At 51.0% G+C, this 19,526-nt stretch overlaps 1 protein-coding gene across 4 annotated transcripts in view; it reads right to left on the reverse strand.

The window, feature by feature from the left end:
- Positions 1-17,829: 17,829 nt before the first annotated feature.
- Positions 17,830-19,526, reverse strand: part of GRM4 (glutamate metabotropic receptor 4) — a 117,568-nt gene continuing 115,871 nt past the window's right edge. For 2 of the 4 annotated variants that reach the window (XM_007460848.1, XM_007460850.1), the window contains one exon: positions 17,830-18,272. In XM_007460848.1, the coding sequence (XP_007460910.1) occupies positions 18,223-18,272 (50 nt within the window). In that variant the 3' untranslated portion in view covers positions 17,830-18,222. The remainder of the gene's footprint in view (positions 18,273-19,526) is intronic. The other 2 variants (XM_007460847.1, XM_007460849.1) reach the window with 2 other exon arrangements.

A 19,526-nucleotide genomic window follows, 5' to 3' on the forward strand; every position in this document is an offset into this window, starting at 1 on the left:
AGAAGGGGATGGGTGTGTATGAGGTGTGTGTGTTTGTGTGTGTGTGTGTGTGTGTGAAAGGGGTGGGAGATGATGCACTTATCCAGAAATAGAGGCAGTCCCTGGGCTTCCCCTCAGCCTTCTCAGCCTCTTTCCTGCCCTCCACAGTTTCCAGCACACACCCAGACCCACCTCTCCTTTCCCCCAACCCACTGTTCCCAGCTTCCTCTTGCGGCCCATCACCTCCTCCAGGAAGCCTTTGGGGATTGGAAAAGTGGCCCCTAGTGTCCTCCAGAGTCCCTTGAAGGCAGTGGCCACAAACAGGGCTGGAGGTCGAGAGTTACTTCCCTGGCCGTCTCTGTTGCCGCCAGGGCCCACTCCAGGCACCCTAATTCTCACACTGCCTCATGTTCACTGCCCACCCTCCAGCTGTGTCCAGGCAGTGTTCCAAAAGTGGCCCTCTACCCTCTACAGGCAAAAGTAACCTCCCACAGCTTGTGGACCAGACCTCTGTCCAGAGGTTACCGAGTGTGCCCACCCTGCACACTCACACACACTGACTGGGCTGTGAAACCACCAGACTCAGCTTGAGAGAACACTAAGATCATATTTCTTTTAATAATTTACCGGTAATAGTCTGAGGCCCAACCTGCTCATGCTGGCAGTAGTCAGGATTTCTCCTGAGGTACACTTCCCTAGACAATTTCTGGGCCTCCCAAGGACAAGTGTTCATGTCTCCAGTTTTATCCTGGAGTCATTTGTAATCTGACTTTTTTCTATCCAGCTGCTCTTAGGATCTCTTGGGATTTCTGCAGTTTCACTACAGTGTTTCTAGGTCTGGGTATCTCTTTATTTACTCTGCTTCAATTCTTCATGCTTCCTTCCCAGGATTTGTCTTTTTTATCATTTCTGGAAAATTCCTAATCAATATCACTAAGTGTTGCCTCCCCCAATTCCCTCAATTATCTCCTATGGAATTCCTAGATGACATTTGTTAAATTCCTTATTCTATATCCCATGTCTTTTTTTCCTCTTGTTCATATTTTTCTCTCTGTGCTGTATTATGGCTAATGATTTCTTCAAATCTGTTTTCCAGTTAAGTTACTATCTCCTCAACTGTATTTAATCTGGTGTTTAACCTGTGCATTGGGTTTTACATTTCAACATTATCATTTTCATTTCTGAGTCTATGTGTCCGCTTTCATATTTGCCTGGTTTTCCTGGTAGCATCTTTATTTCTCTAAACACTTTTAACAAGTTTTTGTTGGTTTGTTTTTGTTTTTATAATATTCTGGATCTGATCATTCCAGTATCTTAAGTCTTGAAGGTCTAATTTGGCCATTTGTTGTTTTTACTGACTCACTCATGGCAGTTGTTTCCTCATGTGCTTTGTAATTTTGTATTGCAAACTCAAGCTTAGCTGGGTTCTACACACGGGACTCCTGCACAGCAGGAGTTGAGGGTGTGTCCCTCCCAAGAGAATTTGCTTTTGCTCAGCCAGGTGCCCCAGGGGCTACCAATACACTTGGAGTTAATTTCACTACTTGAAGTTTCCTTGAGCACAGGTAATACATATGTTTACCCTAAACCCCTGTGTGGGCAGGCCTGTGGTTACAAACAAAAAGGCTTTTGTTTCTATCTAGAACACAACCTGAAACAGACAAATATTCTAATCATTTCTCTTTGCCACTGGAGACTTTTTTTCTCCATCCTTTCACAAAAGGTGTAGCTTTGAGAGTCCTGGTTTTTGTTTTCTGTGTTTTTTTGTGTGTGTAGAGGTCTCAGTTTCAGCTCCCCACCATGAGTGCCCACAACCTGTCTCCTTCTTACTTGTGGAGCCTTTAACAAGCCTCTAGGCCTTTGTTTCTGGGCCTGGACAATCACGTCCCCCAGAAGACATTTCTGGTTGTCACAACCAGAGGAGGGAGTTGCTTTGGCATCTAGTGGGTAGAGGCCAAAGTTGCTGCCAAACAACCTACAATGCACAGGACAGCCACCCTCAACCAAAAATAATCTGGCCCAAAATGTCAATAGTGCTACTGTTGAGAAACTCTGATCTAGGTCACGGAACATGTGCAAAGGATCTGAGGTCTCCCTGCAGCTTCAGGGCTCCCTAACACTCAGGCTTCCAGCACCCTCTTTACGTTTGACATCCTAAAGATATTCCTTGCATTCATTCATTCATTCATTCATTCTACAAACACTGACATGCATTTTGAAAACTAGTTGTCTATATTATGGAGCACCTTTGGCTGTTCTGTGGTGGGAGATGTCTCAAGATGTCCACTTGTCACTCCTGCCTGCATCCACCTCTCTAATGTTTGCTGCTCAGGCTCACCTCTCACTGACTGGTGATCATCTTGTCTATTTCACGCCCTCTCCCTGCATCAGTGCACAGCAGTGCACAGGAAGCCCTGAGAATGTTACTGAAGGTTTGGGAGACAATCAAAAGGGTCCTGAGAGAGTGTGATGTGCCCACCAGCAGCAGTTACTCTCCCACAACCTCCCTCCTCCCCTGAACTCCAGGTCTCTTCAACCCCCTCGCTCACAACCTCAGAGAGAATGTCCTTACCTCCCCGCAGCCCAAGGCCCCAGTAATTCCTGCAGCAAGAATATGCATCCCATCCCTCAGAGTCTGTGTCAGGCTTGTCCACTCTGGAATCCAGAGCCTGGCCCCCAAGAGATGCTCAGTATCGACTTGTAGACTGAATGAATGAGGCCCTGCTTCCGGGCCCAGCAAGGCCATTATAATAAGCAAACGTACATTTCCTGGCTTCTGGGTTATTCAGCTTCAAAGTGACACCGTGTTGGGACAGCCACAGTGCACGTTTAGGGAAAACATTTCTCTAATGCCTCAAGGGCACAGCCAGCCGGGCTAGAGGAGCTCCTGATTTCCATAACTAAACAGCGCACTTAACCTCGAAAACTGCCGCATCTGTGCTCCAATTTGTGGTGACTCTACAGTTTCCTCCGAGAACAAATAGGGCGGACTCTTGCTTGTTTGTAACTACAGGGCCCAGCCTGGGATGGATACAAAGCAAAGGGAGCCCATCCCAAAGACTTAATTCCCCACCTCCAAAAACTCAAACTGCCGCAACCCCCAACACTCTCCCTGGAAAGAGCAAAGCAAGGTCTTTGTGGTCAGAGCAGTCCCTGGAATTCCAAGGTCATTCACTCCATTCATTCATTCATTCAATAAATATTTGTAGAGTATCTCCGTGTGCACCGGTTCAAGCATTTGAAGGTTAGTAGAAAATAAAGTCCCTGCCCACTCAGCGCTTTTGTTCTCCTGGGAGAGACACAATCAATATACTATGGGATGCCAGGTGGGTGATAAGATCTATGGCTGGAGTAATGGGGGGGGTGGGAATGCCGTTTGAGGGGCATCAGAAAATGCCTCTGTGTGAAGACAACTTCATTCAGTGAAAGTAAGTGCGCCAGAATTGGTGGAGGGGAGGGAAGTTCAGGAAGAGAAAGGGGAAGAAAGGAAGGAAAGGAGGCTGGAAAAACACTAGCGCCCCACCCCATTGAGCCTCATGGGCCTTGGCTAGAGATCTGAAGTTTATTTTCACCGTGGTGGGAAACCTGGAGGGTTTAAAGCAGGGGCATGAAAGAATCCGATTTACATTTTCACAAGGTCCCTCTGGCTGCTGCATAGGACCTGTGTGAGGAAGCCAGAGCTGAAACAGGGGGCCTAAATAACCCAGGCTAAGTGAAAGACGAGGGGAGGGAGCAGGGCACAACGCTTTAAGAATGACAAAGCCACAGAGCTGCTGTGGATGTGACATAAACTGGTTAGGACTGACTAGGTCCAAGATGCTGGAAGATTCGACTTCCAGTAGACCTTGAGCCTCATTATACGCTCACTGTAATACATCAGCCGAATGACACACCCACAGGTACCAGGACAGTTCCAAGGCCAACCATAAAAGGCCAAAAAGTGGGCAGTGGCCCAACTCCTGGAAATCCCCGCCCCTTCACCAAAATAGTTGGAATCATCCTCCCACTCAATAGCCTATGAAATTACCCAGCCCATAAAAACTAACCACCCCATATTTTGGGGCCCCTCACCTTCTGAGATGGTCCGCACTCTGTCTGTGGAGTGTGTTTCTCCCAGAGCTGTTCTTGGCCTTTTGAGATAGACCACATGCTGTCTACGGAATGTGTATCTCTCTAAATAAATCCACTTACCTTTCAGTTTGCCTCTCGCTGAATTTCTTCTGCACTGAGACATAAAGAACCTGAGCTTCATTATGTCCTGAGACCAGGTGTGCAATCTTAATTAAAAGACAGTGGGTTCCAGTCCCAGCCAGTGAGTTCAAGTCCCAATCTGAGTATTGGCTGAGTCCCATCTAAACTGTGCAATTTCATAAGGATAGTGGTGGTTTGCACCAGATGGGAAGGAGCGGTTGGATTTTGAGACTCCTCCTAAAGGCAAGCCACCAGGACTCGCTGACATACTGGATGAGGGGTGGGGATTAGGGGTCAAGGTTGATCCTATAGTTTCTGACCATGAGGCTGGTGGGGCCTTTTACTGAGAGGAGAGAAGAGGGAGGAGCAGGTTGAGGGGCAGAGTCGAAAGTCTGGATCTGCACATGCTAAGGTGGAGGTGCCTGGTGATGGGGTTCAGAACAGGCCATCCCAAAATATGGCACCTTGGCATATTGAATATTTTAAGCTGAGTGTGTTTTAAAATGGCAGAAGCAGGAAGGTCACCCTGACCTACCTCCCACCTTTCTTCCCTGAAACAGGTCATAAAACCTTCATGTGACAGGTGCTCTCCTTACGCCCCATGAAAGGAGCTTCCTCATCTCCGAAGACAACGTGGTGACAAGAAGGAACCTAACAAAGAGGCCCTGCTAAGTCCCCCTAAGTTTATTACACTTACTTCTTACTCTCTAACCTGTCATATTTCTTTTTGTTTTTTTTAAAGCTGAGGCTAAAGTGATTTTTTAAATTAATTAATTAATTTCTATTTTTGGCTGCGTGGGGTCTTCATCGCTGGGCGTGGGCTTTCTTTAGTTGCGGTGAGCGGGGGCTACTCTTTGTTTCGGTGCGCGGGCTTCTCTTGTTGCGGAGCACAGGCTCTAGGCGCGCCGGCTTCAGTAGTTGTGGCTCGCGGGCTCTGGAGCGCAGGCTCAGTAGTTGTGGCGGACGGGCTTAGTTGCTCCGTGGGATCTTCCTGGACCAGGGCTCGAACCGGTGTCCCCTGCATTGGCAGGCAGATTCTTAACCACTGCGCCATGAGGGAAGTCCCTCTAACCTGTCATATTTCTATGCAGCTGGCTTCTCTTCATCAAATACAGCATAAAAACACTCGGTTCTGTTTCTTCGGCTCTTCTTTCCTTATGAAGGCTCCCAGGTCATGTAAAACTTATATTAAATAAATGTGTATGCTTTTCTCCTGGGAATCTGTCTTTGTCCGTTTAATTTTCAGACCCAGCCAGGGGTCCTAAGAGGCTCAAGGAAAACTTTCCCTCCTCTATGCTGGCAGAACTGGGGAATGGGGAAGGAGCCACACAAGTCAAGTTCAGGTGCAAGAACAGAGAGCTGGAGGTGCATGTCTGGGAGTCAAAGCCACAGGACTAGTCCCTAGGGAGAGGGTACAACTGGAGAAGGAAGGGAGTCTGTGGCCTGAGCCCTGGACACACAAGCATCCAGAGGTCATTAAAAGTGCATGTCATGCCCCATCCTGCTTAAAGCTTTCCAGTGGCTTTCTGGCTGCATGGTGCCTGGTCCTGGGTGATCTCCCCTTGGGGTCTTTGACTAAATGCTGCTCTGGTCCCATCTAATAAAACTTTAAAGCAAGACTTGAAAGGATTGAACCATTTCCAAGTAACCACATTCTGGACAAACATCAAGAATGTTTGTATGTACACAAAAATAACCAGCCCCCTAGGAGGTAAAATTTACAGTATCTGGAATCCAATAAGAAATTACCAGGTATACGAAGACGGAGGAAAATGCGGGCCATAATGAGAAGAGAAATCAATCAATTGAAACCAACCCAGAAATGACACGATGACAGAATTAGTACACAAGGACATTCAAAAAGTTATTATAACTGTATTCCATGTGTTCTGGAAGTAGAGGAAAAATTGAACATTTAACTAGAGATATGAAAATATATATATAAAAAAAAAGACCCAATCAAGGGGACTTCCCTGGTGGTCCAGTGGTTAAGAATCCACCTTCCAATGCAGGGGACACAGGTTCGATCCCTGGTCAGGGAACTAAGATCCCACATGCTGCGGGGCAACTAAGCCTGCATGCCGCAACTAGTGAGCTGGCGCACCACAACTAGAGAGAAGCCAGTGCACTGCAACAAAGAGTCCGTGCACTGCAGCGAGAGATCCTGCACACTACAACGAAGATCCCGCGTGCTGCAACTAAGACCCGAGGCAGTCACATTAATTAATTAATTTATTTATTTATTAATTAAAAGACCCAACCAAGTTTCTAGAGTAAAAGAAAGCTACAACGCTGAGATTAAAAATGCACTGGACACAAACAACAGCAGATTGGATATTGCAGAGGAAAACGTCAGTGGACTTGAAGACACAGCAATAGAAACCATACAGTGGAGAGTGTGGTCAAGACGGCAGAGTAGGAACACCCTGACCTCACCTCCTCCCACAGGCACATCAAAATTACAGCTATTTACGGAGCAACTGTCTATGAGAACAACAAGAAGAACAGCAGAAAGGATTTTCCACAATTAACGATGGAAAGAGAGAACCACAATGAGATGGTAGGAGGGTCGGAGACATGGTATAGTCAAGACGCCCACACTCGGGTAGGTGACACATAAACAGGAGTGTAATTACAACTGCACAGGTTGTCCCCAAGGAGTGAGGGGGCGGAGCCCTACACTGGGCTCCTCAGTCTGGGGGTTCTGCATCCGGAAGACGAACCTCCAGAATGTCTGGCTTTGAAGGCCAGCGGGGTTTGCCTACAGGAGAGGTGGAGGGCTGTAAGAAATAGAGACTCTGCTCTTAAAGGTCACACGCAAAATCTCACCTGCTCCGAGTCCCAGCACAGAGGGACTGTCAGACCCACTTGCTGATCTTGGAGAGCCTCCTGGAGAGGCAGGAGGCAACTGGGACTCTCCCGGGGGCCACGGATGCTGACGGCAGCCATTGGGGAGGCTGCTTCTACCACAAGGACACTAGTGCTGGCAAGTACCATTTTGGAGTCCTCCATCTCGCCTGTTAGTGCCTGGGGCTTGCCCGCCAACCAGCAGGCCAAGGACCCCCTGGACCAAGCAGGCAGCCACACCAGACCCGGCCCCGCACACCAATGGGCTGGCCCCAGCCCTAGGGCCTGGCCCCACCCACCAGCAGGAGGCAGCCAACCAGGCCAGGGATTGGCCCTGCCACCAGTGCACCCACAGTAGCCAGCCCTGCCACAACAGAGGGGCCCGTGCAGCCCACATGGGGGGCACCCTAGACTATATAGCTCTGGTGACCGGATGGGAGCATGCTGGTGGGCTCCATTGGACAGCTCCTGCCTAAGGCCACTTCTCCAAGATTAGGAGATGTAACCAACCTACCTAATACCTAATACAGAAAATAAACACAGAGAATTAGGCAAAATGAGGAGACAGAGGAATATGTTACAAACGAAGAAACAAGACAAAATCCTAGAGGAATTAAGCTAAGTGGAGATAAGCAATCTACCCAATAAAGAGTTCAAGGTGCTCTCACCTTCTGAGATGGCCACGTCTGTGGAGTGTGTTTCTCCCAGGGCCATTCGCACATTTTGAGATGAACCACATTCTGTCTATGGAATGTGTATCTCTAAATAAATCCACTTCTTACCTACCAAAGAAAAAAGAGTTCAAGGTAATGATCATGAAGATGTTTAAAGAACTCAGGAGAAGGATGGATGAATCCAGGGAGAAACTTAACAAAGAGTTGAAAAATATAAAGAAGAACCAAACAGAGGTGAAGAATACAATAACTGAAATAAAAAATATATTAGAAGGAATCAACAATAGACTAGATGATACAGAGGAATGGATCAGTGAACTGAAAGACAGAGAGGTGGAAATCACCCAAGCTGAACAAAAAAAAAAATTTTTTTAATGAGGATAGTTTAAGAGACCTCTGGGACAATATCAAGCGTACTAACATTTGAATTATAGGGGTCCCAGAAGGAGAAGAGAGAGAGAAAGGGGCAGAGAATGTATTTGAAGAAATAAGAGCTGAAAACGTCCAGGTCCAGGAATCACAGAGAGTCACAAACAGGATTAGCCTTCAGAAGTCCACACCAAGACACGTGGTCATTAAAATGGCAAAAATTAAAGAATAAGAGAGAAAAGCAGCGAGAGAAAAGGGAACGTTCGTGCGCTATTGGCGAGTATGTAAATCGGTGCAACGCTGTGGAAAACAGTATGGAGGGTCCTCAAAAAATTAAAAATAGAACCACCATTCAATCTAGTAATTCCACTTCTGGGCATTTTCCCAAAGAAAACAAGAACTTTAATTCAAAAATAGAGGGGCTTCCCTGGTGGTGGAGTGGTTAAGAATCCGCCTGCCAATGCAGGGGACACCGGTTCAAACCCTGGTCCGGGAAGATTCCACATGCGGCCGATCAACTAACCCCGTACGCCACAGCTGCTGAGCCTGCGCTCTGGAGCCCGCGAGCCACAACTGCTGAAGCCCGCGCATGTAGAGCCCGTGCTCCGCAAGAGGAGAAGCCACCACAATCAGAAACCTGCACACCGGAACGAAGAGTAGCCCCCGCTCGCTGCAACTAGAAAAAGGCCATGCACAGCAATGAAGACCCAGTGCAGCCAAAAATAATAAAATAAATAAATTTTTAAAAACCCCAAAATGTATATGCACCTCTATATCACTGCAGCATTATTTACTAAAGTCAAGACATGGAAGCAACCTAAGTGCCTATCAATAGATGAATGGATAAAGAAGATGTGGTGTACATATACAGTGGAATATCACTTAGTCATAAGAAGGAATGAAATCTTGCCATTTGAGACAACGTGGATGGACCTAGAGCATATTAAACTAAAATAGATAAGTCAGACAGAGAAAGACAAATACTGTATGATTTCACTTGTATGTGGACTCTAAAAAACGAAACAAACGAATGCACAGAACAAAACAGAAACACACCCATAGATACAGAGAACAGAGGGGAGAGGAGTTGGGGGATGAGTGAAATAGGTGAGGAAGATTAAGAGGTACAAACTTCCAGTTATAAAATAACTAAGCCACGGGGATATAATGTGCAGCATATGGAGTACAGTCAATAATATTGTAATAACTTTGTATGGTAACTAGACATATCGTGGTGGTCATTTTGTAATGTATAAAAATATCGAATCACTATGTTGTATGCCTGAAACTAATATAATATTATAAATAAATTTTACTTAAATAAATAATTTTTAAGTTAAAAAACAGAAGTTATACAAAATGAAACACAACGAGAAAAAAGATTGAAGGAAAAAAAAGAACAGAGCATCCCTGAGCTATTGGAACAAGGTCTAATATACATGTAATAAAAGTCCCCCAAGGAGAGAAGATAGAGGGAGGACAGAAACAGTTCTGAAGTAATAATGACCAAAAATTTTCCACATATAACAAAGACTCTTAACCTACAGATCCAAGAAGCTCAACAAAATGCAAGTACAAGAAACGTGAAGAAAACTACACCAAGGCACGACATCATAATCAAACTGCTTAAAACCAGTGATAAAGAGAAAAGCGTAAAAGCAGCCAAAGTGACATTATATACAAAGGGACAAAGATAAGGATGATGGCACGTTTCTCCTTGGAAACGACACAACCTGGGAGACAGGGAGCAACATCTTTAAAGAACCGAGATAAAGGCTAGAAGCTGGGAGAGGCACTGGGAGACTGTGCCCACCATCCAGGGGCAAGAGGTGGTGGGAGCGTGAGGTGCAGAGGTGGCAGTGGGCATGGAGGAGAGGACAGAGAAGATGGTGGGGACTTAGCCACACATGAGAAGTGGGAAGGGGAGGTCTAGGGGAAGGTTCAGGTTTCTGGTTTTCATGGCTGTTGAGCACCAAAATGGGAAGCAAGGAAGCGGGCCACATTTAGGGGAAGACTGAGTTCCACCGTGGACCACTCACAGACAGAGAACCCTGGAGGACTGTAGCTAGTGGGGTGCTCAGAAGGAGGTTTGGAAGCTGGAAGAGAGATAAATTTGGCATTTATTTGATGATCTATTAGGCAGGCTAGGAAAAGCTGTAACTTAGAAACCAATCCTGAAATCTCAGCATCCTAGCAAAAAAGAGATTTATTTCCTGTGCATACAAAGTTCATCATGGGTTGGCAGAATCTCTCCTCCAATCCGTGATTCAGGGAGCCAGGTGACCTCCATCTTATGTGCCACCATCTCAACACGTGACTTCCAAGGTTGCCGCAGCAAGAGAAGAAAAGCCTGGAGGAAGTACACCTGTGCACTTCCGGAAGTGATGGACATTGTTGCTGCCCACAGCTCATTGGCCAGAACTGGTCACATGGCCTCAACCCAACTGCAAGGGAGGCTGGGACATGTAGGGGGAGGACGTGGACTATTGGGAAAGTACTGAGGTGGAAGAAGAAAAGAGCAAATGGACACTGGCCTGGAGCCCCAGAGGGAGTTGGTTGGAAGAAAAGAAGCGTTTGAGGAGTGGTTGGAAGAAAAGAAGCCCCAAACCACAGAGGAGGGTGGGTGGGTGGGCAGAGAAGGAGAGGAGGGCACATTGTCCTGGAGGGTAAGGCAGCCAGGGCTCCAGGGTGGGCTCGTGTCCCCTCCCGACCTCCTGTGTTTTCACGATGCTTTCGTAATCATCTTCAGTAGATATTTATCTCTATTTCGCAGATGCAGAAACTAAACTTGGGAGAGCTGTGTGACTTTGGCGCCCAAGTAACAGAGACCAAAGCCTGGGTTCTAGCCCCAGACCCGTCAGTGGCTCTGTGTCCCCTCCCCGGCCTATGCACAGTCAGGACCAGGCACAGCTGTCCACCTCCCCAGACAGCGTGCACAGGTGGCTCCTGCCCTCCGAGCTTGGCCCCCTGCTTTCCCGAGTACAAGCTCAGAAAGGACAGTGTTTACCAGGAAGATGGTTTGCGGGGCTCCCTGAAAAGCACTCCTCCCCTAACTTCCTAGGTCGACCAGGATGGTGGTGGGGAGGGTCATTCTGGGGCCTCTCAGATCTTGACAAACCCCTTGACTCTCTGGGCTCAATTTCCTCCTCGGCTACTGTACATGTGAGGGGGTAGAGTGCATGGTCATTGGGGTCCTGCCCAGCTTAGACATCTAGTTCTATACCTACTTCATGAGTGAGTCCATCTCCCACACTGTGGTGGAGGGCAGGGCTTGCAGGCCCACCCTAGACTGCTCCCCAGCTCCCCAACAACCCCCATCATTTCTCCATCCTCTTCCACTGCCCACAGTGTTAATAAAGCCTCTTCCTCCAATCACAGACAGACCACCAGGGCTGGGGAAGCCAAACGAAGGGCCTGATTTGCAGGCCTTAGTGTGTGCACAGTTGCCCTAGCAACTGACCCCAAAAGACTCTTCTTTGCAGTTGCCTCACCTTTCTGTACCGCTGGAACGCTGGCTGCTTACCCAGCCGCTGAAGACTCAGAGCTCAGTACCTCATTTAATGGATGAAGAAACTGGGGCCCAGAAAGGGAAAGCAAGTTGCCCGATGGCACACATTGAGTTAGCCGCCGAGCCTTACTTGGAATTCAGGTCTCCTGATTCCAACTCCAGGCTGCCTGTCATCCTGGGGTGGGGGTGAGGGGACAGATGGGGGCCAGTTCCCTATCCAGCGACCAGAGTGGTACAACCATGCTCCCCTCAGGCCTCTGGGGAAGACCTTGGGAAGCTACAAGGAAGAAATGAACCATTGGACTTTGGGCAGGGACTCAGTGATAGAGCTGAGTGCTGGGGGATGAGGGTGGGGGTGGTGAAAGTAGGGATACAGCTGAATAGGTTCCTCTGGGTCTCCAGTCCCACCCCATCCCCCCAATCCATTCATTCAACTAATATTCATTATATATTAGTTGTGTGTGTCCCTGCTGTGTGCCAGGGACTGTTCTAGATTCAGCTGTGATCAAATAGACAGTTGTGATTTATGATCAAACTGACAAAAAATCCCTGCCCTGGTGGGGCTGACCTTCTGGTGGGAGGATGAAGATAAGAAACAAACCACACGAACGTAAGATGATGCCTGGGGTGAAGGGGTCTCAGAAAGTGGTGGAGGGAAAGCTTGCTACTTGAGTTAAGGTGATCTGGGAAGTTCTTTCAAAATCAAGTCTTTCAAAACTTACCTGGCGTCCCCCCACCACCACGCCGTTCCACGCCTTCAGGGCAGCTGACGCCTATATGGTTGCCAACCATTGCCGTGTTTTAGGAGAACATGCCTCGACCCAGAAGCCTGAGGCTTTAGCGTGGGAAGACGTTTGGGGGCGGTGGCCCCCCTGAAACGACACGGGCAGCTGCCCTGTTTGTTCCCAGCATGGCCTACAGGCTCCAAGAGGATCGCCCACCACCAGTCACCAGCACCAAAATAATGACTGCAATGCAGTTCCTGGTGCATAAAGAGCTCAGAGTTAGAGAGAAAATCAAGTCACAAGTGCTCCTGAGAGCAGATGCCAGGTGCCAGCCTCGGTTAGCAGACCCCTTCCTGGTGAAGGGATTTTATTTATTTATTAAGGAAATGTTCAAACATCTGTAGCAGGAGAGTAGTATCAAGAATTCTCAGATGCCCAAGCGCAGCTCAAGCATCATCAACTCAGGGCTACTCTGGTTTCAACTCCACACCCTTTCTGCGCACTGGAATCCTCTGGTTTTCTGGAATACTGGGGCTCGTTTTATAAGGAAAGAACTGGAAGAACAGGAAGCTCGTCTCCCCCACATCTAACCTGGAAGAGGAAGACCCCAGAAGTGCAAGCAAGGGCAGCCAACAAGGGGGGAGTCTTGGGCAGGAAGTACCTGGGGCAGCCCCTGAGGTTAGGGAGGCCCCAGGGGTACATGCTCCCAGAATGGGGCTCCTGGTCCTACCGATGGAGCAGAGGTTCCTGGCTGGGGCAGCCAAGCCCCGTTTCCTGCCCCAACTCCATCTCTCTTTGTTTTCTTTCCCTCCTCTTTTTGGCGTTTTTCCTTCTAATTATGGGCTTTATAAAAAAAAAAAAAAAAAAAAAAAAAAAAAAAAAGGCAAATTACGGTGACATGCTTTAATTATCTGCCGAGCAATGGCGGGCTGAATTACATAGGCAGGGCCTTGGAGGTTACCTAAAAATAAAGCACGAAGCCTCATTAGATGCTAATTGCTGCTTTTGCCAACTGAAGTGAGATTTTGGCACTGTGTACCACTTGGTGCCGGGGTGTCTGCAGGGAAGTCGAAGCCCTGGGAAGCTCAGAGTGCCAGGGCCAAGGCCTGTGGGACAGTGGGGAAGGGCAGGGCAGGGCAGGCACAGGGGTAGAGAGGGGCTCTCGTGCCGGGCAGAGCCCCTCAGTCTCCCCTCAGTGTTCAGGGGCTGGATGGAAACCCCAGGCTTGGGGGGAGGGAGCAGCATCAAAAAAAGTGAGAGCATCAAAAAAAAGGGTCCACGGTCTGACCTCTGGCCAGGGAGGGGCACAGCCTCCTAAAAGCGCAGCCTCCTCCTGCGGGCTCCCGAGGACCCCTCCCTGGGCCTGGAGGCTAAAGTGGTGCAGGGGACCTGGCGTGGTGCTAACAGGCCACCCCCTGGCCCCCTTGCCTCTGCCTCTAGAGCCCAAGAAGACAGGATGGGAGAAACTGACCATAGGACACTGGAACTCAGAACCAGCCCATCTGAGCTGGAAGGTATCCAAGCTTGGATACTGCTTCCGAAGCTGAGTCCCCAGGATCCTGGGAGCTCCACAGAGGTGCCCCGTGTGCCCAGCCAGCCTGGGAGCTCAGTGGGCTCCTGCTCAGGGCAGGTAGCAGCCTGGTCTTGGTTTGGAGCCTCAAAAAGCTCTTGAATGGCATTCTTCTCTACTGGCTGCAGAAACCCCAAGGTCTGGTACCACACCTGGCTCATTCACCACTGCATACCCGGGGCCTGGCTCATGGTAAGTACTTGATATCTGTTGAATGAATAAGGAAAGGGGTCTTATCAGATTTGTCTAGATTTTTCCAGGACTCTCTTGGTTTTAGCACTGAAAGTCCTGCATCCCAGGAACTCCCCAGGCCCCAGGAGCCCTAGGCCTGAACTCCACCCTCCACCTGCCCTCCCACAAACATATTTCAATCTCACACATTGGCCTTTTAACACACAGTCTTAGGCAGTGGTTCTCAAGCTTGGTTTTGCACAGAAGTGACCTGCAGGGCCTATAAAATGGACTTAAGGACCCACCCCCAGAGCTTCCAGTTCAGCCCACCTGGGGTGGGGGTGGGGAGGAAGCCCATAATTTAATTTTCTAACAAGTTCCCAGGGATGCTGATGCTGATTTAAGGTTCTGTTGTTGGAATGTTCATTCACCTGGCCCACTGGGCTGCCTCCGATCTCCTGGGGAGCTTGTAAAGCACACTTGTGCCAACGCACCCACAGGGCCTCAGATCCAGTCCTTCTGGGGAGGGCCCAGCATCTGCATAGTCTAAAAGTTCTGGTGGGGGTAAAATCTCCACTAGCCTAATCCTTTCATCCTGCCCTGAGGAGAGCAGCCATGGGGTCTGCCCCTGATCTCACCCCTGGGCCTCTCACTCGGAGAATGAGGCCCCAGGGGAGGGGTAAGAGCAGAGCCTGTGGAGACCCCATCACTCCTCTTGCAGAGCAAAGGTTTCTGGGGGCCGCCGGCTTGGTCCAGGGAGCCAGGGACACTGCAAACCCCCCATCTCATTGAAATAGAAAATCCTGAAGATACAAATATCTGTCCACCTTTCTCGGGTGTCCCATGAGCCTGGTGAATTAAGAATATGGGATGGGGCTTCCCTGGTGGCGCAGTGGTTGAGAGTCTGCCTGCTGACGCAGGGGACACGGGTTCGTGCCCCAGTCCGGGAAGATCCCACATGCTGCGGAGCAGCTGGGCCCGTGAGCCATGGCCGCTGAGCCTGCGCGTCCGGAGCCTGTGCTCCGCAACGGGAGAGGCCACAACAGCGAGAGGCCTGCGTACCACCAAAAAAAAAAAAAAAAAAAAGAATATGAGATGGAGAGCAAAGATGGGCAGCCAACTAGCCCGGGAAGGTCTTCCCCACCATGTGCATCAGGGCAGGCCCCAGCTGTGGAATCCCAGCCCTGGCCTCACGAACCTGGATGTCTTCCGTTCCACACTGCTGCTACAGACCTGACTTCCACAAGTCCTGCTGGGGACTGGTCCCTCCTCTCCAGCTCTGAACCACGGAGCCTGCACACCTCTCCTCTGTACTAGACCCAATGGCTCAGCATTCACACCCCATCCAAGCCTTCCCCACTTAACCCACTCATTCCCATAATTATGTTTCTTTGGGACCATCAGCATTTCTAGGCTGTTTGGCTCCCTGAGGGCTGTCTCCCCCATCCAACTGGTGGCCTCCTGAGGGCAGGGCCCAGATGCGCCCCCTCCCACCTGCCCCTTCTCAGTGCCCCAGGCAGGCTGGACTAGGCCAAGCCTCAGGGATGCCCGATGGGCCTAAGCCCCACCGAGAGCCCACCCTGGCCTGACTCTCGGCCTCCTCCTCCCCCTAGGAGGCCTTGAAGGGAGGGGAGCAGAGGGGGCAGCACCACCTTGGAAGGAAGGTGATTCTCCCTGGAACCTAGAAAGGGGCTCCACAGATGTGGAGGACATGGGAAAGTCCTGGGCTGAGTGTCAAACCCTTGAGTTCCAGGCCAGACCCTCAGTCTAGGCCAGACCCTGTCTAGACTTGGGCCCCAGCATGGCGATCACTGTAGAGAGACATGGACCAGAGAGGGACCAAGGTGCCCAGGCCGGGGGTGCTATCAGAGGCCCCACTCCCCTTCTACATCCAGCTCCTCCCCACCCCACCCCCACATATACTGCCCTGGAAGCTTCTGGAGGACGCTCTTGGACTGACACCCTAGTTTTGTCTGATTACCCTGGGGCACTGGGTAGAATCTATGCCGGGTGGCAGTCTCAGGAACCATTCTTTGAAAGCAAGATGATCAGTGTGAGACCTCCTTCCCTGCCCCTTCCCTTACACACATATTTACTGAGCATACAGTAGGCGCTGCACACACACGCATTGTGTGTCACATAGACCCTCGGGGAGAATGGACTCCCAAGTGCAGCCCGCCCCCACAGGAGTAGACGGGCTGACAGAGGGGCACTAACACGTGGCATGATTGAATGCCGCAGCCTCACCTCTCACACACGCCCACACCTAGTCCCCTCCTGCCCCCACCGGGTCCCTCCAAGCCCCGCCCCCCGTCAATTAGCGGAGGAGGTGGAAGGGGATACGGGCCTGGGGGTGTGGCAGGAAGGGGCGGCACGGGCAGCCCGGGCGCTAGCTGCTGCCTGTGGTCTCATTGTGTTACTGGCTCTATAATTTACCCCTGGCAGGGCCCAGCCCCTGGGCGGCTCTCGCTCCCTATCTCCCAATCTGCCACGGAAGCCAGCTGCTGTGAACTCACTCTCACACTTGCCCAGGACAGGCCTCCTCACGACATGGGTGTGATGTGGACTCACACCTACGTGCACCTAAACAGACAGACAGACACTCCCACAAGACAAACAAGCTTGAATATGGAGGTGCAGGAGCACACACACACACACACACAGATAAAACGGACATGCACAGGGCTGGGGGAAACACACACACACACACACACACACACACACACACCTGTGCCGTGCACCTGGCCCACCTGGCCACGCACCACACACTCATCACCAAGACAGTCACACATCATCCCAGCACCTGTGACCTGAAGACAGGACAGGCAGGAGGGGAGGGCTGTGGATGCTGGGAGCTCCGGAAGGCGATTTCTCAAGAGAAGAGTTTCCTGGCTGGAAGGGGAGGAGTGGCTCAGGTTATGGGATGGGGGTGTGGGGCTCAGTCATGAGGGATGTGAGCCAGAGGAGAGGCAGGGCAGAAATGGTTCCCTCCTTAGGGGCTGCAGGACAGAGGACAGGGACAGAACATCCCCCTTACTTAGGGGAGTACCAGGGGCTGATTTCTGGAACCTCCCACGGTGTCCTGGCCCCTCCCTGCCCAAGGACTCTCCAAGACCCCACCCGATGCCAGCCCAGGGAGCAGCCTCCACTGCCCCCAAGCCCTATGTCCCTATCAGCCATTTCCTCCTTCCCGCTAACTCCAGACTCTCCAGCTTTAGGCTGAGCCGGGGGTCCCACCGCAGGACCCTCAGTGGATGTGAAGCCAGGGTGCAAAACCATGTGTTTACTTTTATTAGAAATGTTCTTGGTATAAAAACAATCATGCGCTACACATTGTCATCAATAACCATCACCAAACACCCAGGCACTGAACTCCGTGTCATCGGCAGGAGGGGCAGGCGGGCAGGACACATGGCAGACGGGCGGGGGTAGGTGGGCAAGCTGCGGGCCATGGGGACACACACAGAGGCCACCAGGAGGATGCAGCACTTTGCAAGACACTCGAGATTTGTTTTAGTTTTGGCTTTTTTGTGTTTTGATTTTTTTTTCCTTTTTTCTCTTTTGCGACATGTGAGATTTGGTGAATTAGGAAAGGATGGCAGGGAGAGAGAACAAAGGTTGGATGTAAATGAAGGTGAGGAGGGGGCTGACAGGAAACAAAAATGCACAAGAGGGGAGACCCGGGTGGAGCACAAGAGAAAAGACAGGAGAAAGCTGGAGACGGCAGAGAAAAGGCAGAGACAGAAAGAAAGAAGATACAGAAAGAGCAGACAGACACAGAGAGAACAGGTGATACAAAGAGAGAAGAGAAAATAAAGACAGGGATGGAGACAGACTGAGAAGGTCACCAATAGGATGGAGAGAGACGAGGGAGAGAGAAAACCAGCGCAGGGGGGCCTCCTGTGGTTTGGGGCTGGGAGGGGTTTTGGTCCAGGACACAGGGTCTTGGGGTGGTCTGAAGCTTCCCTGGCCCCTCCTCCTCCTCCTGTCACCAGCCCAGCTTGCCCAGGCAACCCAGCAGTGACCGCTGGGGGCTGTGCTATCTTCAGCACCAAGCCACGTCCGTGGGTGACCACAGGCAGTTAGGACATAAGCTGGGCCCCCCTGCAGCGGGGGTGGGGGGGGCTGGCCCGATGCACCATCCACAAGGGTCTGTTCTCCGCCTCCTGTGCAGCTCCGGTGGCCTAGCTAGATTGCATGATTGGTGTAGGCGACGTAGGTCTGTTTGGTGGCCAGCGCTGGAAGGAGAGAGACGGGGGGAGGAGTCAGGAGCTGTCTTCTTCCAACACCCCTTCCACTGGGGTGTGGCCCTGCCCACGGCATCAAGTTCGGACCCCTGAACTGAGCATCGCCAGACTGGAGCAGGGTCCCTCCCCGCCCCTCGCATCGCTTCCCCCAGACTCATCCTACCCACACCCACACCTGGGCTGCTGGCCGGGAGGGCCCTTCCCGCTTCACTCTGTCCCTCTAGGAGCACTGCCTCCCGCCCCCAACCCTCTGTGAGTGTCACACCCCACACGGAGTCCCTGCCACCTCCTGACTCCACCACACTTTAAGAGAATCGTTTTTATTTGTGATATACAGTCTTCAAGTATAATCAAGGGGGAGTTTTTCAGAAGTTCAACACACACTCTGGAAGAGCACGTGTGAAGAATATACATAGATGGCAGCCTAGCGGAAGTGAGTGGAAAATGGGGACAGAGGAGGTAAATAATGGAACCAGAGAGGGGTCTTGCGAGGCTAGAAACTGAGGCGTATGGCTGATTCGGCCCTCTCCCCATGCCCAAGGGAAACGGAAGTCCTCCAGGGCCCCGCAGGTCTCCGTGCAGCCACGTTTCCCATTTCTAGGTGTCCTGACTCGCCTCAGTCTTGAGCCTCTCTTATCTGCACCCAACATCCTGGCCCCTGCTCATCCCCACTGGGACCAGGGTTGCCTCTCTGGGTGTCTCCCCTCCCCGCCACAGCCAGGTGACAACGTCAGCTCCCCTGGGCAGCACGAGTGCCCCCACCTCCACCCCGCCGGGGTTCACGCCTCACGGCAGCCTCGCAAGGAGGCCGGATAAGCAGCACCCCCATTTGACAATTGAGGAGCTGAGGCCAGAGGGGTGAGGAGTCCAGCCAGGTCCTGGTTTTTGTCCTGTCCTGCCAGGGTTCAGGGTCTCCCTCTGTGGCCTGGGGACAGCTCAGTGAGAGTAATTGAGGCTGGTCTGCTGGTGCTGAGAGAGAAGACTAGACGGGGGGAAGCCCTGGTGCCCTTGGCCATAAAACTGCCTTGACTCCATCAGGATCCTGACAGCTCAGAAAAGAGGGTACATCTGCCAGGTGCAGCCAGGGGTGTCTGCCTGGAGAAGGTGACATGGAGGGGAACAGTGTGGTGGGCTGCACGCTGACCACCCCCAGCCCTCTTTCCCCATTTTTCACTGCCAAGTTAAGGACCGCGTTTCCCAGACTCCCTTGCAGCCCCACATGGCCCTGTGTGACTACATTCCTGC

Source organism: Lipotes vexillifer, unplaced genomic scaffold, assembly GCF_000442215.2.
Source record: "Lipotes vexillifer unplaced genomic scaffold, Lipotes_vexillifer_v1.1 scaffold921, whole genome shotgun sequence".
Lineage (NCBI taxonomy): Eukaryota > Metazoa > Chordata > Mammalia > Artiodactyla > Lipotidae > Lipotes > Lipotes vexillifer.